The sequence below is a fragment of the Mesocricetus auratus genome, unplaced genomic scaffold (genome assembly GCF_017639785.1).
Source record: "Mesocricetus auratus isolate SY011 unplaced genomic scaffold, BCM_Maur_2.0 Super-Scaffold_100011, whole genome shotgun sequence".
Lineage (NCBI taxonomy): Eukaryota > Metazoa > Chordata > Mammalia > Rodentia > Cricetidae > Mesocricetus > Mesocricetus auratus.
The window spans coordinates 70,524,504-70,551,626 of record NW_024429195.1 but is presented as its reverse complement, the minus strand read 5'-3'; the positions used below and the strand labels follow the sequence as shown (position 1 = coordinate 70,551,626).

Below are 27,123 nucleotides of genomic sequence, written 5' to 3'. Positions count from 1 at the left end.
ACACAGGTTCCTCTAGCCTTCAAACTGGCATCACTGAATCCTCTGCAACATTGTGAATACAGTTCAAATGACCTCCCAAGCATAATGATGTTTAATGTGAGCCTATCAAACAATTAAATGTGTTTCAGATGGAAATCCTCCATGTGTCTACATGCCTGAAATTTGTTAGGAGTTAAATGGCATCAAAACATCTGAGAAGTTGGTCTTATAAACAATGGGTTACATGTAATTATAATTGTGTAGTTCTTTTATGTCTGGTAGGAAATATAGCTGCCATTTTAAAGACTTTTTATTTAAAAGTATTGAGTAAATAAGAGGAGGTAAATGTTATAAAGTTAATAATAAATGGACTAAAATTTTAAAGATTTATTTTATTTTATTTTAAATTGTGTAAATTTGTGTTTGTGGGGGGTATGTGCATGTGAGGGCAAGTACTTGTGGGGTCTAGAAGACATCTGTTTCTTTGAGTTGGGATTACATGTAGTTGTGAACTGCCAGAAGTGTGTGCTGAGAACTAGACTTGGATTCTCGTAACTTATGAATCATATTTCCAGTATCACTATATTTTAGGCAAAACGGTAGTAGTGACAGAGAAGAGGCAGGTTGAAAATGGAGAGGTGGTAAGGAAGAACAGACAGCAGAGGTTTTGTGACATAGTTGACTGAATTATTTTTGGGTCTTTCTCAGCAGATCTGGATGCTGGAAGTCTCAGCTCTGGAATGCAACAGGAAAACCAGAGCTGAGATGTCCAAAATTAATACTCTGGAGCAGTATTCATCTTGGACCAATCTTGAATTGCTGGTATGCCAATGGAGCAAGCAGCTGCCGGTGAATACAGTCATTTAGAGGCTTGAAGGATGAAACACAGAAAAGTCAAATGCCTGTGCCTTGGGTTTGCAAAACCTCAGGTCACACAGGGTAATAGGCAAAAACATTTAATTTGCCCAGTTCACTCTGTGCCAATGCCTGGTAGACAGGATGGATACCACAAGGAACAGAAGAAACAATAGACCAGCTTTACAGAGAATTCATTCTGAGATGACCATCATTAACCAAGCTGGGAGTGAACTAAATTCTGATTTTTAAAATGAGACTAAAGGATCTATAAAGATGGGTCAGTGGTTAAGAGCACTTTCTTTTCTTGGAGTAATATGGAGTTCAGTTTCCAGCACCTTCCAGAGGTGGGTCAAAACTTCCTCTGACACCATTTTCAGAGGATCCCAAGCCCTCTTCTGGCCTCTGCCATCATTATTCACATGGTGTACATAACATAACAGGCATACACTCATATACATATATTAAATAACATACATAACATAACAGGTATACACTCATACACATACATAACATAACAGGTATACACTCATACACATATATAACATAACAGGCATACACTCATATACATATATTAAATAACATACATAACATAACAGGTATACACTCATACACATACATTAAATAACATACATAACATAACAGGTATACAATCATACACATATATAAAATAAAAAGGTAAATTTTTTAAATGAGAGGAAAAATATTTTATTTTCTCCCACAGCAATTTTGTCTTACACTGACTTGTATTCTAAGAAAGTTTACATAGTATTTAAATTATTTGTGATTTGGAATTAAACATTTATGTGTTATGTTTACAATTTCTGTGTATTAAAATTTTTAAAGCTTTAGCAGGTGTTATTTTCTTAGGGAGACCTCAGTCTGTAATGTTTTTTTATAAAACTCTAATTTGTGTAGAAAATGTTCCTAAGGAGGCCAAGATTAAATCTTTTATCTTATTTTGTTTAGCTGTTCCTTATAGTCATAAAATGGTTCTTTTCCCATTTAGTAGATCTGTTGAAACAAGGCATGTAAATCCCTGAAGCTGCAGGTGTAGCCCTGAAGCTCTGCTCCCTGTTCTGAGAGAACTTAGACTATGAACCTGCAATACAAAGAGTCTGCACTGTCCACCATGTTTGTCAGCTGGTCCTTGACAGACACTTTATAAGCACACATTTGATGCCATCAAGGCTTCCTTGAGGGTTGCTTTCCTACAGAAAATCTGTACATCGGGTGTTACAATTGTTTCGGCATTATTTTCATAGAGACCGATAAGCACTTCCAAATTGCACCTTTGGTATGAGGGCAGCAAGCTGCGCGGCTTCTGGTACTTTGGGATTTATTGGCTGATACCAGGATTGTCTTCCAGAAGCCCCTGACAGGGAAGCATTAGAACACCAGTCCCATTCTCTTAGGACAGTTCCATCCCATTCCATCCTCCTCACATTTAATCTTGAAAAGAAAATCTAGCCTCTCCCTTACAAAATAGAAAACTGGTCTTATCCCCAAATTAAAAGCTTATTATGAGTCTGCTATTTACCCTTAAATGGGTAGATTCCTGAATGCAAAAGTAGAATGGAGGCCCCAATCATATGGGGGAAAATGAAATTTATTGATACACTTATGTATTGGGGGATGAAAAAGCTCTGAAAGTGGACCACAGTGATGGATACATGACACTGGAAATGTAACACAACCACTTCAAGTGTAAAAAAGGAATATTTATGCCGTGCTCTTTCTTTCAAAGCCACCAGATCTGTAATAACATCATTAAATATTCATGGCCATAATCATGGTGCCATAACATTTTAATCACTGTGTGGTAACTGTAAAGATGAGCGACTACAGGGAATTGAATTAAAAACAAAATGAATCTCCCCATTTCCTAAGCTCTCTCAGCAGCTTTCACTATGAAGCACATAACATTCTTATCTTCCAGAGCGTAAACAAATCACCTACTTGGAGAATATTTTGATAGTAGAAACTTTTATGGTTTTTGGCCGGTGGGAAGAATTAAACACTTCTCTTTCCAGTTGTGTTTTGTATTATCTTAGACCATTAGTAATGCTGGAGAAGTGATTGAAAGTGGCCTCCAGGAGGAAAGATGTTTCATGAGAAGCCAATCTTTGATGGAGGAAGAGCCAAAGAGATTTAGAGCTGAAATGCCACGCCAAATGTGATCATGCTCCAAGTTTCTTTTGTTGTCCCCACAGGCTCCTAATTATAATGTAGGCTTGTGTGCTGGTGATTTATACATGTAAGTTAATGCAGCTTTCTAAAAAATGGGCACATAATGTATTTCCAAGAGGCAATACCTGCTCAGGTGTTCAAAAAAAATTCATTCAAGAGACAGACTTGTGTCCAAACTGAAAACTCTCACTAAATTCAGATCAGAAGTTGTTTCATTTGTTGTGTAAATATCCATATGAATTACCTTCAATTCCTTTAATACCTTCAACAGGGAAAATGTCAATGAGTGCATTATTGCCATTGACGGGACAAGTCAAGTCTAAAGGATAGTTCTCAAGGGACTGCAGAGAAAGCTCCTAAATGAAGTCATTATCTTATGATACTGAGTTTAGAATAAAACTTTTCATTCATTTGCCTTATAAACACTGCAAGTCTGCTTTGGTGGCAGAGCATTTGCTTTTCCTGGGCTACAGTGAGAACTAAAAGGAGAATATTTACAGACCAAATAGGTGCCCTGAATTAAACACACACTGCTGACATGACCTGTATCTGAATGCTCCAAAGTCAACAGGATGTTAGCTTTCAGGGGAGGGTATGAGTAAAGGCCTGGAAGGGACAGAAATTCCTTACATCCTTGGTCTGCTACAAAATGAGTTACTTGACATTAACTTGCAGACTTGTCAACTCTGATAGGTTTGTTTAGACCTTTTTTACACCCTTAACTCACTTTTATTCATATAGCAGAGGGCTCATCTCATTCATGGAGAAATTGTGCACAGCTACATAGATGGTCAAGCATAGAACAGAATCAAACATCAGTAGCCTGGCCCTAGAGACTGTACCCTCACTCCCTACATGCTGTTACCTCTATAACATAACACAAAGAAGAAATGTTTGTTCAAGGAAAGTCCACACACAGTCCTTTTATTGATTTCCATAATTAAGTATTATAACTAAAAATAATTCAGTGACCAGTTTGAACACTGAACCAAGTGTCTTACACATGCTAGCCAGCTACTATGCCCTTGGACAATGTCCCCAGAACAGGTTTTAAAGACTGTCCTAATTCATCTTTTTATGCTTAGCCTCAAGCTTAGTCTTGTACATCGGATATTTGTCTTTGTTGAACACTTCCAAAGGAGCAGGCCTTTGGAGGTTGGCCTTATTTCTAGAGTACATGTCAGTTCATCGATCAATAAATATGATAAGGGTCCAGGATGTTATCTAGGTAGTACTGGCTTTTGGCTCTTTCCATTAAAGTTTATATTCATTTCTAATACCTATAAATCCCAAAGGCAGTTGCATCTGTAAAATGACAGGGTTTATAACACTTAGGAAGAGAGCCCTACATTCAGAATAAAGCCTTTCCCATGGATCACTAACATAGAGGGATGAGGATAATATGCTGATCCTCTCTTCATTCTGTGTACCTCAGGCTGAATTCTCACTCCATTTGTGATATCAGCATCACTATTGAGAATATGCACTGTTTTACTGTCCTAAATATCAAACCCATTCAGGATGCTTAATTTCTTAAGATTTTTGCATGCAACAAGAGCTTTAGCCAACTCATGCATTTTTGTTATCGTTGTTCGTCACTTTGTGTTATCATTCAAGGTAATGAAAGCAAAGCAGTGACTCTTTTGTAACTACCAATGTAGCACAAGCAATTGGAGTGATACAGACTGCTTTATACAAATTGGAATAGATGGATCTTTTACACATTAGTTTTTTACTTTTAAAACTAATCAATATGACCCATGATTGGGATAATTCTTTTAAAGAACACACCACAAGGTCTGGCATATGGGCAATTCAAACATTTGTCTCTACTACATTGTATCAGCTTCCTGAGCAGCAGCCCTGTGTCTGGAAAGCTTATCATGTTGCCAAGATATTATTGTCAAGACTAAAGTAAGGGCTTGTAGTTACAGTCCAAATTTGACTGTAGTTTTCCTATCCTGGACAAACTGGGTGTCTATGGCTTGTTGAGATAATGTTTTTCTCATGTTATTGTGCCCTTCTAGCACCTGTGATAAAAATCTAGCTTCTACACAGTAGCTGGTACATGTTAATCATTAACTGAGTATTTGCTGAAGAAATGAATGAATAATTGGACAAGTGCCTCATAGGAGACTTTCAAAGCCCTGCAGTTTGGCTCTACCCATTCTTTTTCTGTAACACCATAAGCACTGAATACTCATGGCAACTCTTGAACATCCAAGGGAAGATAAAAGGGCTCCAGCTAATTAAAGAAACCATCTATTAAACTTCCATTCAATTGCATATTATCTTCTTCTCTTTTTGAATTCAAGATTTTATTGGTGCTGTTCTGCCTACCTCAGTTAAGCCATTTCCTTCCTTTCATACCAAATAAATTCTTTTTTCATCCCCCAGGATTCAGCTCCAATTTTACCTTGTTCTCCATAAACAGCTATCTAACTACTCAAGTGTAAACTGAACTCCACCTTATTCCTTCTCTGGCTTACTAAGGGAATTTTTGTTAAATATATCATATTTTATTTTGGTCAGGAATTGTGCTTTATATGCAGGATTTCTGGAATGATATTGCTAAGATGCTGTTATATAAATAAGTAATTCTCTGTTCTCTCTTACTTCTTTGTGCCCTATAAATCCTCTGATGCCATAGCCTTTGAGTTGTTCTTTATATTTCTTGGTTCCTTCCCATGCCCTAAACTAGTCTTTTGTCCTATAGTTGTTCCCTAGCCGATATTTGCTCATTGACTGACGGATAATTTACTAGATATTTCCTTCTCTATAGCCTTGCCTAAATATCTCCAGATATTCAGTAAATTTGGTTGATTGTCTAAGGACATTCAGATTAATTAGTAGTGCTGAAAGAAAACCAAATATTTTGACAGAAACTGAGAAAAACAAGATATTTTTAAGCACAGAAGAGTCATACAGTTTAGTGATAGCTTATGCCTTGAGAGAAAGACCATATCTTTATACTTTTCTCATGCACTGTTTGTGTCAACCTGGGCTACTCTCTGTGTTGTGGTTCAGAGTACAGACTCTTAACCTCGAGCCCGTGAAAGTTTATAAAGTTCATAGATTCATTTTAGCATCTCTAAAGGCAAGTAAAACTTAAGGCATAAAGAAAGCTGTGTCTCAAGGCTGTGGTGGTTCACATCTTTAATTCCATCACACAGGAGGCAGAGGCAGGCTGATATCTAAGAGCAAGTTCCAGGACAGCCAGGGGTACAACGAGAAACCCTGTCTCAAAAAGCAATACAAACAAACAAACAAACAAAAAGCTTTGTCATTAATAATACAAAGTGGAATATTAGACCCAAGCTTATCTAACTTAAATGCTAGGCAAGAAATTCTTCCAGTTGTAGCATGACATCAGTGCTTTGAAAGTTGTCAGAAATGAGAGTTGCTGGATACAGATAGGATATAGTTCTCATTTTTGAGCTTGAATCTTCAAAGCAAGGTCCACAAGGGCCAAAGCAACAGAGCAAAGAATGTGTGTGCACGCACACATGCATGCTTGTGTGCATCGTGTGTGTGTGTGTGTGTGTGTGTGTGTGTGTGTGTGTGTGTGTGTGTATTATTGGGGAAGGTCAGACAGAGCTTGCAATTTCTTACCCATTTGCCTTCCTTAAAGCTCACTACAAGCTCACACGGAGGGCTCACAATGGCTGCCCACATTTTAAATGTTGAATACTAGTGAAATGGAAAAGTTTTGTTAATTTATACCAGGTAAGAGTGTAATAAATACAGTGGCTATGGGTTGGGGACATAGAGGCAGAAGAGAGTCAAAGTGAAAATTCTCAAACTTCACTAAATCCAACCCTACCTATTTTCTTTGCTGAGAAAGAAATCTATCTACCTTGTTAAGATACAGAGTGACGTAAAACCCTTAAGTCCTGACTTTATTTTGTATCATCAGTCTAAAAGTAAAACAAACAGTATCATCAGTTTCTGAGGAGAGTCACCTGCTTGCAGACCTCTTCAAAAACAAAAATGTATCAGAAGGCCTTTTTGGGATTTAGCACTCTTCACACATGTAATGTTCAAGGTATAACTTAACCCACTTGTATGTGATTTGGCTGAGAAAGAGTGACTAGCCTTAAAATGGACCTTGACAGCATGTGGATTGTAGATGCACTAGCTGGTGGGCTGTGAGTGTGAGCATATCACAGTGTGAGCAGACTTAGCAACAGCTCTGCCATTCACCCTGAGCTGGAAGATTTCACATATCTATACAGCAGCCAGGATTTTAGGGAATCCAGCCATCAAACCCTGCAGATCATGGGGAGGCTTAAGCAATCTCTACAAAGCCCAGATTCCAACCTTAGCATCATTCTTTATGTTAGAATGCAGATATGTAGATTCCACCGATGGTGCACTAATCTTGCTTTTACTTAGTTGTATTACTTTGTGGTGATCTAGTTTCTTGTGTCTAAAAAAGGAAAGAGCAATATATATGATATAACGCTTCAGTAATTTGTGAAAAGATGAAGCTTGGTAAATGTGTGGAGATTTGAAGTTGTTGCTAAATTTTGTTTCTTTTATAATAATTTTTATTTAACTTTTTATACATGTTACTCTCAGTTCCCTCTCCCTCCCCTCCTCCCCTGGCCCCCAAATCCTCCCAACCTCCCACCCCACTCCAACCCCTCCTACGCTCGGAATGATATGACTGACTCTGAAAATCTCTCATGGAAGCCCTTAGTTGTCACTAAATTTAAAAAATTATAAAAATATTTGTCTATAGATATGAACAAAGTTTATGCAATATTATAACTTCTTAATACTTTAAAACAATTAGATGTTGATTACAGTGGTGTGTGTTTGTGTAAGTGTGTGTATGTGTGTGTGTGTGTTGCAATGTGTGTGTGAGGAATTGCTTCTCTACTTACACCTTTACCTGGGTTCCAGAAATCGAATTGACATTGACCAGCTGGATGAGTATTTACCCCTATATTTTAAGCTTTTTCTCTGGCCCCAGCATTAAACTTTTGCACAGTTTAGCAAATGAAAAGGTATGCTATCTTAGAGGTTCAATAATAACGCTCTCCCCATTAATGTTTATTCCCCTTAAAATGTGGCAGAGCTATGCAGTCTTGATTCAGACTGAGAACTCTGGGAGCTGCTTTTTGCTTTGCTTCTTCAGAGTTGCGTAGACTTGGGCAGGTCACTGGTCTCCAATTTTCCTATTTGTGAAATGGAAAGAGTAAATACTATTCCACCAGCCTGACTCAAGAGAAAACTCTGTAACACACTAGAAAATAAAGGAAGGCAATGTTTACGGAGAGCTTTCCCTGAAAGGGTCAGGCCTTAAGTAAATTTTTTTCTATCTATTGTCTTCTATATTCCGTCTATAATAGGAGTAATGATTTCTATGCATCCCACAGGAGCAGAAACTGAAGAGCAGAGGGGTTATGGGAGCGGTTTAATTCATAAACCTGTGGCCACAGGGAAGAACCCAGATGTGAACCTTAAACCAAATGACTCCACTATTAAAAATGAAATGATATATATGTCTCTTTCTGTGCCCCTTGTCGTCTGTTTTGTACTTTACTATTCCTTTGCCTTTCTTTCTTCTTCTGTCTTGCTTCTATACTAGTTAACAAGTGCTGTCATAATTTCCCATGATTCATTCTAGTGACATTCAGTGTTACTATGGAACAAATCAGAGATTAAGAAGGATTAATGGTCACAGTGCAGCCCATAGTCAATATTTGACTGTCTTTGGTAATTCACATAGTATTTCTGAGATAATTTCCTAACTTTTGTAACTGTATTAGTTAGAGGGACTCTGTGTGCTCTTTGGTAGTAAGACATGTACATAAACAACTGTAATATGAACAAGGAGTCATCACAGGCAAGAAGAAAGATATAAATGCAAGAAATATTCAGAGGAGAAAATAAATTAATGCCAGATAGAAGGTCCTTGTCTTTACATCATTGTCAGCTAACTCTTATACTTGCCTCTTTCTAAGATACCAGAATAACCCAGTATGTTGTCCCTCACTGCAAGAATGGGGTGGGTGGAAAAAAGACAGGCAGTTAGACTTGGGAACAGAGTCAAAGTAAGTGTGGCTACACCCACCCTCCTTCAGATTTCCTCCCAAGAATTTAAACCCTCCAAGCTTCATAAAGCTAAATAATATTTACTGTAAAAGCATGTTCTTAGATGGCTAGAGGGAGGAGAGAAGGGTGCCGTGGGGGATCTTCTCATTTTTTTTTCCACAGATGTGGATTTCAAGTTCCCACCTGGTAGGAGCCTAGGGCCCTGAACAGAAAGATGCAGGTCAGAACCCGGACAGGCAAATAGAACAGCCCACAGCATCCACTGATGGAGTTATCAAATCTCTAAAACTTTTTCCAGTGGCTAAACAAACATCTCCTCACTTTCTCTCATTCTTTTTCCCTATTCACTGAAATTTGGAAACAGCCACAGAAGGCCCTGAATACAGAAAGACCCCATCTATAAAATCATTTTTTTTTACCTACAAACTAAATTATATTAGAATCAGCCTCTAGTTTCTATGTGTTTTACTTAGCAACAGACAAGGGTAGACAATAAGAAAGATTTTTAAATCGTGGCTAATAAAAATAATAAAAGACACACTTTCCAGATTAAATCCTGGATTTCTTCCAGAATACCCTGGAAATACATTGAAAATGCGCAGAGAACGGCAGGGCACTTAAACTTCAGCGACCACGAGGAGTTCCATGGGAAGCTGCCCTGACGTCTCTGAAGCCCACATTTAAAACAGCAACAAGATTCACTTCACTCCATTTTCCAGACCCCCACCTCTCCGAAGCACGAAAAAGCGCTATTTCAGAAGGATAATAAATAATGCTTACAAACAAGGGTGGAAAGGGTGGAGAGAGAGTGGAATGGGGTTGGGGGTGGGGAGACAGAGTCTTCAGTTACAATCTTTTCGGGGGGAAAAAAATAAGACAAATTTCAAACCAACTTTCTCCACTAGACTACAAAAGCAGTTTGGAATGTTAGGCGGATGCAAAAGGAATAAAGCAAACGTGGAGGGGGGGAAAGGGGGCCGATAAAGTTTCTGGCTACAATACAAGAGACGTATCATTACCATATGATCTAATGTGGGTGTCAGCTGGCTGTGCTCATTGAGTGAAACCTTCGTTTTTAACTGTGCTATGGGGTAGAGGCTGGAGGTTTTCAACCTAGTGACAGTCACAGAGCAGCACTACCCCTCCTCCTTTCCACACCTGCAGACTCTTTGGCTTGGGCAGAATATTTAGTGTAATTACATCTCAGCTCTGAGGGCTCCCGTGGCAAATACCCGGATTAAAAGGTATGGCTTTCGATAATTGTCCTGAACTCTGCTACAGGCTAATAAAACTTCCGTCAAGTGGAGGGCAGAAAGAAATACCTAGTGAGAGAAGAGAAACGAGGAAGAAATTTCGCTAAACTTTTAAATAATCTTTATGCAACATTAGAAACAAGAGTTGCTTGAAAACAGAAGTTAAGTGCTCGGTAAAACTGTAGTTTGAATTCATTGTGTAAGTGCTTTCTCTTCTATTCTTGCAAAGATGCTTATTAAAAATCTGTAAGTTAACACCATGACTGTCTATACCGATGCTTTTGAATTTGTACTGATGAAATGCTTTGCTCTTTGTGAACCGCTAACAGAAAGGCATTCTAAACTAGCCTACTGCTTGTGCCTAGATGAGCCATTTAAGGAGGTATTCCCCTCCTGGATTCTTGAATACTTCACAAACCTTTAAAACCTCAGCAAGTGGACTGTCTAGCTGTAGAGATATAATGCCTATTTTTGTTACACCAGAAATGAATATGAATTATGACCAGAGAAGTGAAAAGCAATACTGAAAATATTTATGTTAAAATCTGAGATAGTACATCACATACTTTCTTGGATATCAATAAATGTTCCTGTCAATATTTTCAGTGCAAATGAACCTTCCTAGAGTTGCATGACTATGAGGTGAGGGTGGGGGCTGCTTCTCATTTTAAGGTTAAGCAGAGTAACCAAACTGGTTAAATTTCCCAGTGTTCTCAGTGCCTATGGCTGTTTCTTCCTTTTGCTGTTTATTTTACCAGAAAAAATGAGATTCATAATCGCTCTTTATGGACAAATACTATTCTAATTGCCTATCTTTTAATTACTTCTGTTGTTTTACTGAAGTTTTTAGTTCACCAAATACTGGGGAATTTAAATTTTGTACTGTATCTACAGAAACTCTTGATACTTAAGTGTTAAGTTTTGACTTTGAAACAACTACCAAAAATATAAACATGTTTATAAAATGCTAATCTGCATGATATGTAGAATTAAATAGGAGCCAGAAGTATTACTTTTGATGAGACATTTCTGAACAACAGCAACCATTGTTAGTGGAAGAGCAACTTTACAAATATTTAAGAGTAGAAGTTTCCATGAGATGTGAAAAGTGTGTGGCCTCTGTTACTGTCTCCTTTCTTTGTATAAGGACAACTTCTTTTTGCTATTCTATTTACTATTTATCACAAATGAAAAAAAACACTGAAGAAATCAAAAGGATACTTGGCAAATATTAATTGCTCTAACATTGGAGATCTTTGACTATTATAAAAATTGTAAAAAGAAATTTCATGGGAGAATTTGAATAAAATTAATAGGCGTGCTTTTCTTCTCTGGTATATTGAAGTTAACACACACACACACGCACATGAGAGAGAGAGAGAGAGAGAGAGAGAGAGAGAGAGAGAGAGAGAGAGAGACAGAGAGAGACAGAGACAGAGAGAGAGAGAGAGACAGAGAGAGAGAACACCAAGTAGCTGAAGTGGTATGCAGCTTTAATCTAAAGGAAGATTGTGCAGAGACTTTGCACTATTTTAACAAGGGTAAACAAATATAAACGATGAGTGTTTCTCTGAGCCAGCACTCAGAATTTCCTTTTTTGGGTTGTTAGAGAAGCCACCAGGCATTTCGGGGCTGGAGAATGGATTAACAAGAGACATCTGCACTAACTCTCCTTGACCTTATTATAGCTGAGATTACTTTGATTCATTTTTCCCTCCTAAGATTATAAGGCATTAAATATGCAAGGCTAGCAAACTTGTGGTAAACCATAAACATTGTATTTTAATGTGAAACAGTTAGAAGGCTTCTTCTTTACAGGGATCCAAGTAAGCTTCTTGCCAAAACAATAACCTCCTTTTAAGAGAGACACAGTAACTCAGTGGGAATGGGATGCTGGAGGGACACTTATTAGTGAACTTGAGGCAAGTTGCATGAATCACAATTTTTATGACTCCTTTCAATGAACATCACAGTCCTCTATGTTGTGGGCTGTTTTGGAGCTATTTGGTATTAAATATAAGCTAAGAATGAAAGAGGAATTTTTAAAATTACGAAACATTTGTTTCTATCCTAGTGGATCTGGCAAAAGCTTCTAGGACATATATTCTGTATCTGTTCAAAGAAGTTGTTTTCTTTTCTTATTTGGTAGCTACTATGGGACAGTGTGATTCAAATGGCCTTTTATTTGTATTTCTAGAGGTTCATCTATGTAAGGGTAAATGTATAATTCTAAGTTGAAATCATGAGTCTAAAAGTAACACCCGAAATATGTTTGGGGACTTATAAGAGCTGCGGAAGGATTTTAAGCCATACCGTCTCAAAAACAGCTTGCTTGATCTCCATATAAGCAAATGGACTTTGTCATTTAGATTGTTCATTTGGAGTTATAATATTCATATATAAATAAGCTGAAATTTGGTGTAAATATACAATTTGTGATTTAAAGCATCAGGCTTACTTATTTCTTGGAACAAACGGAATGCACTGTATTGTTAATAAACTGATAGCCAGATGAGTCATTTCTGCTCAAAATATTGTGCAAGGCATGGGTACTGAACAAGAAATAACAAGGCACGCCCAGAGGGAGAGCATCCGCTAATGCGGGGACAGAGCGAACACACAAAACTCATTACAATATGTGATAAGTTAGTTAAGAGAGGTCAGAGCTGCATGCTTAGGACCATAGAAGAGGCAAAGAACAGATCCCTACTTGGGTTAGTCAGGAAATACCGGAGGGAAACCCAGAATCTCACATAATCTTTGAAGTTCCTCGGGAGGTAGGTATTCAAAACGGTAAGGGGGTCTGAGTGTCAGGGTTGATGTCTATTCTTGAAAAGAGAGAGAGAAAATGCAGAGAAATGTAGCTTTAACTGTCAGTTGGTACCAAATAATGAATGGCTTGAAATACAACTTAGGGAACATGGTTAACATTGACAAGCCATGAGATGTCAACACATGGTTGCAGCAGAGCCGAACAAGGTGAAACAGAAGCTTTAGACAATAACTTGGGCAGCCATGTGGAAGATGCTCTGGTATAACAGGAACATTCAGAGCAGAAATGAGTAGGACTCTCTCACAATGACTTAGGGAAGGGCTGAGGATCCCTAGATCAAGGAAAATGCTGGACAATCTAGAGATGAACATGGTTTGATGAGGTGTCTCTGGTAAGAGTTGGAGGTATTTCACTGTATAGGCAGAGATGTATTTGATCGTGGTATAGCACTGTTGAGGGAGCATAGGAAATCCCGACATGGGTTCTTACTAATAAAAAAAAATAACAACTGACCAGTGACATGGCACTCATAACCAGACCCCAAGACAAAACAAGCAATTTAGTACTGTTGGTATTGCTCCTGGTAAGCAAATGTGCTATATGTGCTGTAATCACCTTTACCTCCTTTCCAAGACTGTTTTGAGTGCCTGACTTATTCAAAACAAAGTGTTATTTTCTATTTGTCTCTGGGCTGACTCTACTATGAGATACTATGTAAGAAATAAAACACTAATTAAGTGACAACCTTGCTCCTAAACCCTTGGCTTTGTTTTTCAGGTTACCAGGTTGTAAAAGTACATGAGATAGTCATGAAGGTTACTCTCATCTTACTCCTTCTGGCACAAATCTCTTGGGCTGGACCATTTGAACAGAGAGGCTTATTCGACTTCATGCTAGAAGATGAAGCTTCTGGGGTAGGCCCTGAAGACTCTGGCCTTCCTCCTGAACTACCGTCCCTGGAGGACCTGGGTCCTGTGTGTCCCTTCCGCTGCCAGTGTCATCTAAGAGTGGTCCAGTGTTCTGATTTGGGTAAGTAATCAGGGCAATCTTGTGCATCATCTTCATGGAACGGGATTCTCTGGTGTTTGGGATTTGCCGGATATATCTCTGTGATTCCAGAAGCGAGACACAGCGCCACCTAATGAGAAGTAAGGGAAGTTGTCAAGGAGAAAGAGAACTAACTGAGCCTATGACTCTCTATGCTCTTGCTCCACACTGCACCGCACCCACCTAAGTTCTTAAGTCAGTTCCATCAACTCTGCAGTTTGCAATGAATCACTGAAAAACAAAGGCTTTCTGACTTTAACCGATCTCCTTTTGCAAAGTTATGTCTGCCAATGCCTCTTCTTGTAGTCTGTTTGCAGGGGTTCTTATCTGTTTTTTTTAATTCTTATTTGTTTTCTTAAGATGTCAGATACTAAGATAGCCTAGACAGTCCCTTTAGTCTTTACAGGGTCCAGGAAGCAGAGATTAAACATTACTAACTTGCAAAATATGCAGTTGCCAGAAGCAAAACATGTTGGATTGTGCAACAGAAATTTATCTTCCAGATACATAAATATTCCCTTTATCCCCCAGTCTTGGTTTTCTTCTTACCTTTGGCAGTTTGCAGCCAAGATGATTATGGTCTTTAGAAATTTTCAAAAGAAATAGTTACAACTGCAGTACAATGTAAATATACAAAACATTCTTGGAGCATGAAACTCTAGCCTATACATCAAAGACAGCTGACTTATCCTTTTAAAAGTAAAAACTGGCCTGGAATTCCAAGAGTCACATGCTTAGAAGATAAATCTTTATAAAGTATGAAGGCTCAGCAGTTGGGCCAGAGGTCAATGAACTTGGTTTCCATGGCAGCAGCTTTTCCTTTCTTCTTCTTCAATTGTATATTTTCTTATAGTAAAGGAAATAATGATCACATGTGTGTCTTTTCTTATGAAAATTAAATTTTCACAACCTAAGTAGTTGCTTCTCTGAGAAACCCCATATTTATTCAGACAATTTGCTATCCATATTTTGCAGAGAAATGGCTACTAATATTAACCAAAGGAATACACTATTATGCAAAGGAGCTCAGGAAAACATAAAATGGTTCAATATAAAAAACAGAGAAACATTTATCTCAATTTCCTTCAATACTGACACAATCTGTACCACACTTTGAACTTGCAGAGGGTGTGTACAACAGATGCTTTCTGAGCGCTTCAGATAGTTCATCGATCTGTTCATTTTTCTGGTGTATTACACCCTCTGATGGATCCGTGACATTTCAGGGGTGGGACTGTGAATTAGTATTGGTATCCATGGCTGAAGTTTTCCATAGGACTATCCTTGTCAGAGTTTCTATACAAGGCAGAGGAGGTACAATGTCCAATCTTCAGTCAACATTACCTGTTTATGATTGAGTATAAGCAGAGTTAAATACTTGACTGCATGTTTCCCACTAAGGGTTATTTGTGCTGATGTTAAACAACATTTATTCCTAAACTGTCCTTTCAGATACAAAAAATTAAAATTGAGAAACTAAAGCCATGCCATTTGTCTATGAGGAAATGGACACGCTTCTGGAAGATACACTGAATATTTGGCCCTAATGATAACTCTTCAGGGTGTCATCATCACATGCTTATCTAGGGCACAGAGACCTGAGAAAGGAAACATGAAATGGTCATGGAAAGTGGCCAAATTCTTTTGTGGATTCTGTTGCAATTTATCATTGAGTTGAACCAGAATCCTGATAAGACCCTTAGCTTCTCTTCTGTTTTTATCAGATAAAGAACACTTTATTGAAAACCAAGCAGCGAATGCAGTCTTAACTAATTAGGAAGGCCAGTTATTATCTTAAGACAGTGAACACAAAGTACAACTTGTTCCTTTTATATTTACTCTTAAAAAACATATGATTTTGTAAGATGTGGTTACACTATGGGTACCATGTAATAGTTTGGTACACATATGCATTGAGTACATTATAAATCTGTTAAACACGTCCTTCTTCTCAAATGTTTTCTTCACAAAAAATTCCAAACATTTCCTTATAGCATTCTGAAATATATACTATTATGTAGTTGTCTACAGTCGCCTGACTGTTCTACTTACGGCAAAACTTCCTTCTCTAACTGAACTTAGTAACCATGAATCATCAGACTTTCCTCACTAATCCATTCTGTCTGACTTCTGGTCATCACCATTCTACCCTCAACTTCTGTAAGTTCAGGTTGTTCATACTCCACACAGGAGTGAGATCATTCAATGCCCGTCTTTCTATTCCTTGTTTGTTTCACTGAGCAAAACGCTCTCCAATTTCATTCATGCTGCAAAAGACAGGAATTCACAATTTTTAATGCGCAGTAGTCTTTTGTATATGCACACCACAATTTTTCTAATTATTTACCCCTTAATGCATACTAGAAATAGTATTGTAACAAATTGCACAGCTTTGGCTTAGAAAATGAAACAATAGAGGTGAGAGACAGCCTACACATTGGGAAACCATATTTGCTACCTATAAAACTGTAGGTTTTTTTTTCCAGAACATATAAGGAACTCCAAGCATCCACTGCCAAAAAGTAAACAAAACCAGGCATAAATATATTGGTACTGAGGCTGTGCCTAGAAAGCCAGTCTCAGTTACTCCAGACATTTCCAGCTCAAAAAGCATAGCAGCACAGACAGTTATTCATAAGACTGAGTCTTGGAGGCCCAGTCTTGTCTAGACTTCCATGACATTTGGTCCTTTTAGTATTTGATTACAAATGAATGACAGACCCAATTTGAGAACAAATTTTCTGATCCCTTGCGAGATTTCTTGCTGAAGGTCATAAACCAACTGAGAATATTTAAAAGCTGCCATGTTTGAGGGGTATTCATCAATGGTAACAGTATGTTTTTAAAATGAGAAATAGATCAAAATACACATTTCTCTGAAGTGACCCATTAATACATGAATTAAAAAAGACTAAATATCATTTACTATCAGGGTAATGCTAATCGAAACTCTATCACCTGACAGCATTAAGAATAACTTTATCAAGAATACTAATGCTAGCCAAGGCTTAGGAGTGTGTTGAAAAAGGGAGTCCTTGAACTCTGTGGGGAAGAACTAAAAAGGAACATAACGCTTGTGGAAGGTCTTCAAAGCATTATAAATAGCTCAATACCTTCTAGCTGTCCTACTCCTGACCTTGTGGTAGAGAGGCACCTTCATACCCATGTTTACTGCTGCCTGATCTACAGAGTCACAAAACACAGAGTAGCTAACAGAAAGTACGGAGGAGAATGTAACTTATTCTTTTCCAGACGTTGAAAGTTGCCTGATTTTGATCTTGAGCAGTTCTGTTTTGTGTGGAAATGACATACCATCCAAAGAAGTTATTGACCCAAACCCAGGACCTTGTAAAACAGAGGGCACAAACAATCTTCTTTAGCTAAATATGTGACTAAAGATGCCATAAAAACACATTGCATTCAGAGAAGAGAAAGTGCTTCATAGGTGGAAACAATGGAAATGACAGAATGAAGATTCCGATAGCCAGTTTTGTCATAGAACATTGGAGGAAAAAAAAACCTTAATAAAAACAGGATCTGGAAAGACTTCACAACACGGCAGAAGAAATCTCAAGACTATACTGGTGAACTCTTCAATGTAGGGCCACAAGGCAGCTTGATTTTTTTAACTGATGTGTGGAAAAGAAGCCTGTGTACAGACAGAACAACTTCATAATGGAAAACAAAGCAAATAAATAACGACAACACTTATCTGTTTATTCTGAATTTGCAGGTGAACATGCAAAGATTCTAAAAAGATAAGAATGCATACGTTAGTTTGTGGTCCTTAAGGAGTGTGGGCTCAAGGTGCTCCATGGTGTGATGTGGATGAGTATTTATAGAGGAAGGACAAAGAATAAGCTCGAAAGGGACCTAAAATAAAAGTGATGCCTGGGAGGAATTTCTTATGAAACATCCATGGTACGAGCCAAAATGAATTTCTAGAGTTGACCTTAAGTGTCCAAGGTGCAGTAGTGGTCACATGTATGAATAACATACCAGCTACTTCTGGACTGAGGATTCAGATCATCTTGGTTGTTGGTCTAACTTAGCTATGAACTATGTTGGAAATTTCACTTCTCTTGTACTATTTATTCAGGAAAAAAAGAGGTTTCAATTAGGCTACAAATTACCCTCCCCAATTTTGTTTCTGGGACAAATAATTTTTTTCTTTTAGACAAGGCCTCACTATTTAGCACTGGCTAAATAAAGTTACCACACTGCTTTACGTTGTAGCCTTTATCAAGAAAGTTCACAGTGCAGTTTAGTACTGTGATGCTGTGAAGGGAATAATTTCTAAGGCTATATAGTTCAAAGTAATAATGATATACTACTGAAGTTGGCCAAATGGGTATGAGTCCATTAGTAATTCAGAGAAAATGCATAGGCATTATGATTTTTTATCACTAAAGTGTATCTCCAAGAGCTGATATGCAAATATCACAAGTCTGACAGGGCATTTTTATGCTAAGCCTTCTGCTACAAAGCATATAACTAGGTGAAACAGTTTCTGTTATAAAGTTCAAGGGTGACGGACTGAATCAAAGGATCAGTCATTCAGAGATGACATTCTTTCCTTACATGTCTCAGATTTCATGTCAGCTTGGAATTGTCCAAATGTTAAGACAGCCCCTAGAATTTTAGTTCACAATTATACAAAAGTAAGCATAAATGGAAATTAAATGCCTGAAAGCAATCAGAAAACGAGTAATAATGAGACATGGCACTGTATTCCAAATGGAAGGAAATCATGTCTTTTCGTGGTTAGATCACACTAATTATCAAGGATTTGGCAAAAGTCTACCTCCTCTAGTTCCATGTAATTAGCAAATTGACATTTTTGAAAATGGCAGTGATTATGATTGTGGAGTACCCTCACACATCCTCCCACAAGGTAGCTGTTTTTTAGTTTACTTCTCAAGGCTGAAAACACTTCGGTCTTACATTTCTATGGGAACTGTATCTGTAATGAGTTCTATGTTTATAGAGCATATGATGTCAGTTGAGTACCAACTGCATTTAATACTGAACTTTATTAAGACACTGGTCATGGATATAAGTAATATTTCTTCCCATTGTTGTTGGTGTAGTCGTCTCTGGACAAGACCAACAATAATAACAACAGAAAAAGACATCAGAAATAAGCTATTTTAAATGTATGTAATTTTCATAGAAGAAATGAAGAGATTTGAAATTTGAATGCCATATAGTTTCTGGGTACGTGTTCATTAAAAAAACTCAGAACTGGCAATCTCTCTTCCCAACATAGTAGTTATTATATTTTGTTGTGATTGTAGTTTTAGTTGAAAATTGAAGTCAATTTTATTTTCTGAGTTATATTTCCAAATGGGTAAAGTCTGTTTGCTCCAACTGGATATCTAGGCTCTGCTCAATGAAGCAAAGAATACAAATGGATATCGTGTGTCCATAGCACAAAGAGGGATGCTCTCTCAGCCTGGACTCTTAGGGGAGTGCCTGGACCCTGCCCTAAGTGAAATGACAGACTCTAGATATCCCCTATGTGGAAGAAATTGGCAATAGGGTGGGAGGCTGGGGGGATGGTGGGGAAGTGCTGGAGGAGGGGATGGAGAGGGAACTGGGATTGACATGTAAAACAAGCTATTTAAAGTTAAAATAAAAAAAAAAGAAATGCCAAATGAGTCAAAGGTTGTTAGTACTTCAGGCTGCATAACTTGTTTTTATAAAAAATAACAAATTAGAATTTTTGTTATGATATTTTAAAATGCAGAGACTGACACTCTGTGTGAGAATAGAGTTTCTAGGTTTGAAAATAAGATTTGTCTTTCTCTCACTCTTTGTTTGTGTATGAGGGGGCAGGGGATATGTGTGCACCTGTTTATATGAATCTGCACTGTGTGTTTAGAAGTGTCCATGGAACCAAAGAGGCCTTTGGATTCCCAGCAGCTGGATTTATAGACTATTGTGATCTCTTGATATGGGTGGTGGAAAGGGAACCCAGACCCCCTGCAGAAGCAGCAGACAGTCTTAAACACTGAGCTATCTCTCTGGACTCAAATGTATAGTTTTATTTTACTTCCTACACTTCCTAAAATGAAAATTTAAAAAAGTTAACAAAATTGATTAAATGACTCGTGAAACATATTTTTTTAAGACCGAGGACCACTTGATTTTTTTTAAGTGTCTGCGTTAATATACTGAAATTCTACATTCTAAAATGAAAGTGCCATAAAAATAATTTCACAATATTTACGCCCCCGAATTTTCCCCAATTTATACTACTACACCATAGATCAATTGATTATAAAATGACTATTAAAGCTGATATTGTCCTGGCATTCTAATTAAAATGAAAAGAATTACTCTCCCTAAAGCTTAGATACATTTCCATTTTACAAACAAGGGTTTCGTTACAAATTCAAATAGCTTTAACTTTAAATGCAAATATGTGTCAGTGTTGGATGTATAAAAAGGAGCACTCCGTTGATAAGGTATTCCTAGTGGTAGTAAAGGTTAACAATGCACTCCTACCAAACCTTTAAAAAACTTTGTTAAGAAGCAATGTATAGCAAGTGATTTGAGCAACATCCTAAAAGAAACACAATTTTCCTCCCTGCAGAAAAAACAATATACTGGAAACATTTTCAGTTTATGACTAAGAAAAAAATCCTTCACTTGCTTGGGAAACATTTTCAACTATAATTGATGTAAGTCTTGGAGAAAAACATGTCACAGACAGATGTATTATTGAAATTTTAATTTCCTTGTAAACTCACACTTATTGAAGCTGGAAGTGTTGTAATTTCAGCATTTAGTAGCCCTAGGCAGGAGGATTGCAAATGTAAGGCAGAGTACAAAGTGAAATATTGCCTCAAAAATTGCTTAAAAAGATCTTTTGTGATTCTGTAATTGGGAATTCCTTGACATGGACTATGTATTCCTGTTTCTTTTATGCTAGGTTTGGATAAAGTGCCCAAGGACCTTCCACCTGACACAACATTGCTAGACCTGCAAAACAACAAAATAACCGAGATCAAAGATGGGGACTTCAAAAGCCTGAAGAACCTACATGTAAGAATTATTTTATGTCTTCATTGGTTATAGAATCAGACTTGAATTGTTTTTTTTTCAAAACAAACCTACAATAAGGCCAAAACTAGATGTGGTAATAAAATAGTATATATGCATATGTTTATCAAATTCTCTTCCTGGTGATGGTTAATAAAGGAGAGCAACCTGTTAAACACCACTAAAAAAGAAGAAAAAAACCCACCAGTTCGTAAATATTTTCATTGGTATTCGCTTCATAATCTTTATATATTACTCTCTGTCCATATTTTCACGTGTAAATGTATGTATTACCTCAAATAGATTGCATTTCAGTCAGAATGACAAACAAAACACCTTCATTTTACTATTTTATGCTTTTGTTTCTTTTATCTTCTGTGATTCTGTGAATAATAACTAACATGTTGTTTAGGAAGTGTAATTCTACACACATGTATTTACTACAATATACTTTAGATTATTCATGTTGTTTCTTGAGTGTGAGTGTATGTGTGTTTTCACTCATCTCTACTTTGCTTTAGTATTACTAGCATAGTCAAGAGTATCAGAAAAGGGAGGGCACTTCCTTTATTATTATTATTTAAAAACAATCTTATTATACATCTCAGTTTCCTCTCCCTCCCACCCTCCCAAACCCCCAACAACCCTCTCATCCCACCCTCAATCTACTTCCTAGAGAGGATGAGTCGGGAAGGCACTTTCAAATGGGTTTCATGAGAACACTTCCCAAAGGTCTTGCTCGTACAGCAGCAGCTGGGAAACAGCACAGAACTGTGAAGTATTCACATCTGAAGATTATAGGAGGTGTGAGAACTACGGGACACAACACTGGAAAGTCACACTCGGACTTCTTACAGTTATCTATATTTCTGAATCTTCTTACAGGATTGAGAGGTTGAGGCAGAGGTCACCTTCTACAGACCCAGTGTAGTACCAAAAACAGCACAGAATGAGCATCATTGTAGTTGGGGAGTGTATCATGATCAACTCAAACAGTGTCAAGCTTCTTGAAGTCAACCTGTGTAAGGCCATCTATGGAGATCACTGGAGTCACCATGAAACTTGTTATCAGTTTTCCAGTTTGATTTACATGGAATAAGTGTGATTACTCTCAAAATACCAGTGCACACTTAATATAGGTAAGCCAGGCTTCAATGCTTAAAGCGTATTGCACTGTGAAAAATCTCAATATCTATACTCCACTGAAGAGCATCTCTTGAAGTATTGAGTATGATCTTTGACAAAGAAAATCAAGATGGCCTTTAAAGAAGAAGAGAGGGACAGTCATGGAGAGAAAACATACGACTGTTGCTTTCTCAACACCATTGATAGAGATGTCTACATAGAATGAAAGGTGACATAACTTATTTGAGAGGCCTTGTTGAAAAATAGGGACTATAACTACTTCTGTCAATAATGACACAATAAAATCATCATAGTAGGGAGAAACTTAAGGCAAACACATTTTCACTTCACATTAAATTATAATTTAAAGAGAATTTCTGGAAAATATACATTTTAGTGATATGACTCCAACTGTGGTGATAATAGTTCATAGATATTTTATTTTAACACTGAATGGCATAGTAATATAACACTTAATTCACATGTATTTACTTATTCAAAGTAGAATAAGCTAGTCTGAACACATTATAAAGTTAATATAGTCAAAAAAAGATTTAGTAGTGAATTACTTGACAGCCATGATGACTGTAGCCATAAATATTCATGAGACAGCATACCAGATTTGTAAAAGAATATAAAACATTTTTCTCAAACTCTAGATTCTATATTGACAATGCTAGCCAATGTGTAAACTGAAAAAAAATTAAAAGATTCCAGGATGCAACATTTTTTGAAAACCACATATCAAATAGATAAAATACTATTATATATGACAATTTCAGTTTGTCAATATGCCCTGTAAGCAACATGTAAGTAGTAAGCACTAAGAGAAAAATCAGATTCCATTGTATACCCAAGTTTCAAGAAACAAAATGTGTCAAGGTAACATTGTAGCAGTAGCTCAGGGTAGAAAGGCATAGAGATCTGAAGTTTACTTTATAAGAGAAAAGTAAAGGCAGCAGAAAATGAACAACTGACAAGAAGATATGCAGCCTGAGTGAAAGTTACAGGTTTCCATGCATGAGGAAGTGACTTGAGCAGGCAGCAGGAGCCCTGCAGCTCTTCTCTGCTAGGGCGAGTCTGCATCTCAATCCCCACATCACTGCCTTCATCTCAAGGCCCCGCCACAGAGTTGATGGAAAACCCAGCAGTGTTTGTCTGGGACTGTCCAAGTCACTGCTCCAAGAATTCTATTTAAGTGAAGATAAAGAGCCAGTATCATTTCAATTAACTGAAACACTTTAAAATATGAATTTTCTTTCACAAATTTTATTCCAAATCAACCTTTTTATGGAAGGAAATTTGTGTTACAATAACTTCTTAAACATGTAAGTGCAATATGAATAATTTGGGGGAAGTTCTTTATAAAGAGACGTCTGCTTTCTGCAAGGCTCTCTCCAACTCTACTAAAGTTAATAGAAGTTATTTCAGTAAGTTTCCTTCTGGAAAGTTTGGGAAACAGCTGTCACCTTGGCAAGCCTTTGTTTCTACTTCAAAGTGTCCATCGGAAGAAGAGGAGAGTTTATTAGAGCTTGTGATCATGCAGGAGATGCCAAATAACTCTTTTTCTCTCTGTCTTTTATTCTCAATTCCTTCCTTCCTTGTTATTATGCAAACAGGCATTATAATTTTGGTCAGGAAAACTGTACCAGAATGACAAGGAAGGAAAGAAACAAAAGTTTAGAAGGGATTAAAATAGATGAGGATTAAGGAGAAACAAAAATTCTTTATTCTCCAGTTGTTATCTGCATTTACAACTCTGTAGGTTATTGCATAAAGTAGTTTTATAGACCATATGTATGTATAGATGTGTATGTACACATAACCTTTATATATAATAGACCTACATTTGATATGCTTGTTTGAAATTATAGCTTAATAAATGTAGTAAGGAATGAGTTTTAAAATAATAATCAACAAAAATTGTAAGCCACTGAATACTAACAAATATCTGTTTAGCACTCATGGTATTATGGTTGTAGTTTTCAAATTTAGGAGGCCTTATTTTAATCCTCCTGGCTTTTATCACTTTAGTATCCCTCTCTATGGATAAGGAAACAGGCAGAACACACAGCACATAAGAGCCAGATCTTGAATATAGAGGGTCAGGAGCATTCTGTGTGAGCATGAGCACTAGCTATTGCTTTTAAGTTTGTGAGTGACTCCAATTAGACCCTCATAGCAATGCCTGGGACAGTGAAACCAACCCCTACAAGAACATCTTTTAAGAAAAATGCATAAAGTGTTAAAAGTCATATTTCAATATTTAGCAGAGTAAAACAGATATTTGGACTATATTGTATACATATGACAATGTCAGTGTTTCATTACTGTCCTCTGTAACTGACATTTAAGGATTTCTGTTTCATCTTAAATTAAGGTTTTGCAATCTTGAGGGCCTGCAAATAGTGCAGTTTGTCTTACTCTGTGTTCTCCTAGCTCAAGCCTCCACTGATTTTTTCCTTTTTAAAAATAATTTATTTAAAGTCTATTTTTGATTATGTTCTTTACCTTCCAACAACTCCTCCCAGATGATCCCATTTCCTTCCCACCCAACTTTATGTTCTCTCTCTCTCTCTCTCTCTCTCTCTCTCTCTCTCTCTCTCTCTCTCTCTCTCTCTCTTTCTCTCAGAAAATCAAACAACTGAAAAGAGGAAAAATGACAAATAAAAATACATAAACATAAACAACAATATGACAAAAGTACCAAAATATACGAAAGTTAGGGAATCCATTTTGTAGTGACGAGCTACTGCTGGGCACGGGGTCTGGTCTGGAGTATGATTGATATACCCAGTAATCTTAGATTGGGAAAAAACTGATGCTCCCTTTGCCAGCAGGTCTCAGCCACAAACAGCTTCTTAGGGGCAGGACTTGGTCTTCGCTGCTTTCTCTCGGTTCTGGGGTTTTTGTTTGGTTTGAAACGGAGCGTGTCTTGTGAGTACTACCACAGTCTCTGAGTTCATTTGTGAGAAAGTACTGTGCTGTCTGGAATATGCAGTTTCTTTGGGGTCATCTGGCACCTCCGGCTGTCAGTCTTTCTTCCTCTTCCACCTAGATTCCTGAGTCTTGATGGACGGTTGTGGTTGATAAAGACATTACAATTAGGGCTGAACGCTCTAAAATCTCTCTCCACGTTGTCCAGTTGTTGGTTTCTCTGTTAGTTACCATCTGCAGCAAAAAGCAGTTTCTCTGATTAAAGTTGAGCAGTTCTATGGTCTATGGGTATGGTATCAGGAGTCATTTTATGCTTATTACATTTTAGCAGGATAATAGTAGTAGGTAGTGCTGGTAGGTGTAGGTTCATCTTATAGAATGGATCTCAAGTACAATTCAAAATTATTGGTTATAGACATAACATATGTGTGACTATTGCACCAATACATCTTGTAGGTAGGTCCTTGTTGTAGGTCATAGGGTTTGTAGCTGGTGATATTGATGATTACATTTCTTCCCCAATACCTTGTGTAGTACCTTCCAACAGCATGAACACTCATCAGTAGGGCTGATGTTTCTAGTTGGGCACCAGTTCAATTTCTCCATGTTTGATGAGTTAAGTAAACTGTAACTTCAGGAATAGGGCCTTACCATTGTGGAGGGTGACCTTTGCAATATACTTTGATATTTTTGTTTTGTTTTGTTTTTGGAGCGGTCATGGTGGGGGGGCAGGCATCCATAAGACCCTTTGACTAACAATTCAACAAGATGTAACCTATCCCTGACACAGCGAGTTTTCCTTGGTAGTGTAAGGTGTCTTGTTGGGACATTATCTCCCCTGTTGTATTGTAACTCCCTTTAAATTTCTTTCATTTGTGCATATATTTAAGGAAACTTCCACTGTAGTGGGTTTCCAGATGGCTGTTCAAAAAGCCTTTAGTGTTATTTGCCCTTGTCCGTAATTCCTCCTTCACCATTCTCTCTCATCCCTTTACCTACTTAAGTTGCTTACACTAATTTCTACTTTCTCTCCTAAAATCCTGTATTCTATTTCTCCTAACTTGGAAGATTTCCTCCTTGTCCCTTACTAGCAGAGGTTACTAGTAACACACATATCTAAAGCATAAAGATAAGATATATATATATCATATATATACATGAGAAAACAAGCACTATATGTTTATTGGGGGGTAGATATGTACCTCAGACAGGATGATTCTTTTTGTATCCGTTCAATTTATTTACCTGCAATTTAAATTTTCTTAACAGCTGAATAATATTCCATTGTATAAATGTACCATATTTTCATTATTATTCATTAGGTGATTTGCAGCTTAGCTTATTCCCATTTCAGGCTGACTATTACAGAGAAGCAATGAACACAGATGAGCAAATATTTCTGAAGTAAGATGGATCTTGTGGTAGATCTATTGTCGGCTTTTTGAGGAACCATAATTATGATTTCCACAATGACTTTAGCACTTTGTATTTTCACCAACAGTTAATAAATGTTTCCTTTTCCTTAAATCCTACCCAGCTGTCATGTTTTATTGATCTTGGCCATCCTGACTTTGGTAAGATGAAATCTCAAGTTTTAATTTTCATTTCACTGATGGTTAAGAATGCTGAGCATTTCTTACTGTTTCTCAACCATTTGTGTTTTATCCTTTGAGAACTCTTTGTTTATACTCCATATTTTGTTCATTTGTTTCTTGAGACAAGATTTTTCCGTGTAGACATGTCTGTCCTGAAATTTGCTCTGTTGACCAGGCTAGCCTCAAAATCAGAGATCTGTCTGCCTCTGCCTCCTAAGTGTGGGGAATAAAGGTGTGCACTACCATGTCCAGCTCTGAA

General features: G+C 37.3%; 1 protein-coding gene across 3 annotated transcripts in view; it reads left to right on the top strand.

Annotated features, from left to right (window-relative positions):
• The first annotated feature begins 10,095 nt into the window (after positions 1-10,095).
• Dcn (decorin) overlaps positions 10,096-27,123 on the top strand; it is a 33,932-nt gene continuing 16,904 nt past the window's right edge. Inside the window, exons 1-3 of one of the 3 annotated variants that reach the window (XM_005068017.4) lie at positions 10,096-10,331; positions 13,891-14,142; positions 21,098-21,210. In XM_005068017.4, the coding sequence (XP_005068074.1) occupies positions 13,923-14,142; positions 21,098-21,210 (333 nt within the window). In that variant the 5' untranslated portion in view covers positions 10,096-10,331; positions 13,891-13,922. Of the gene's footprint in view, positions 10,332-10,410; positions 10,540-12,960; positions 13,118-13,890; positions 14,143-21,097; positions 21,211-27,123 lie in introns of those variants that run through there. The other 2 variants (XM_040754994.1, XM_013111826.3) reach the window with 2 other exon arrangements.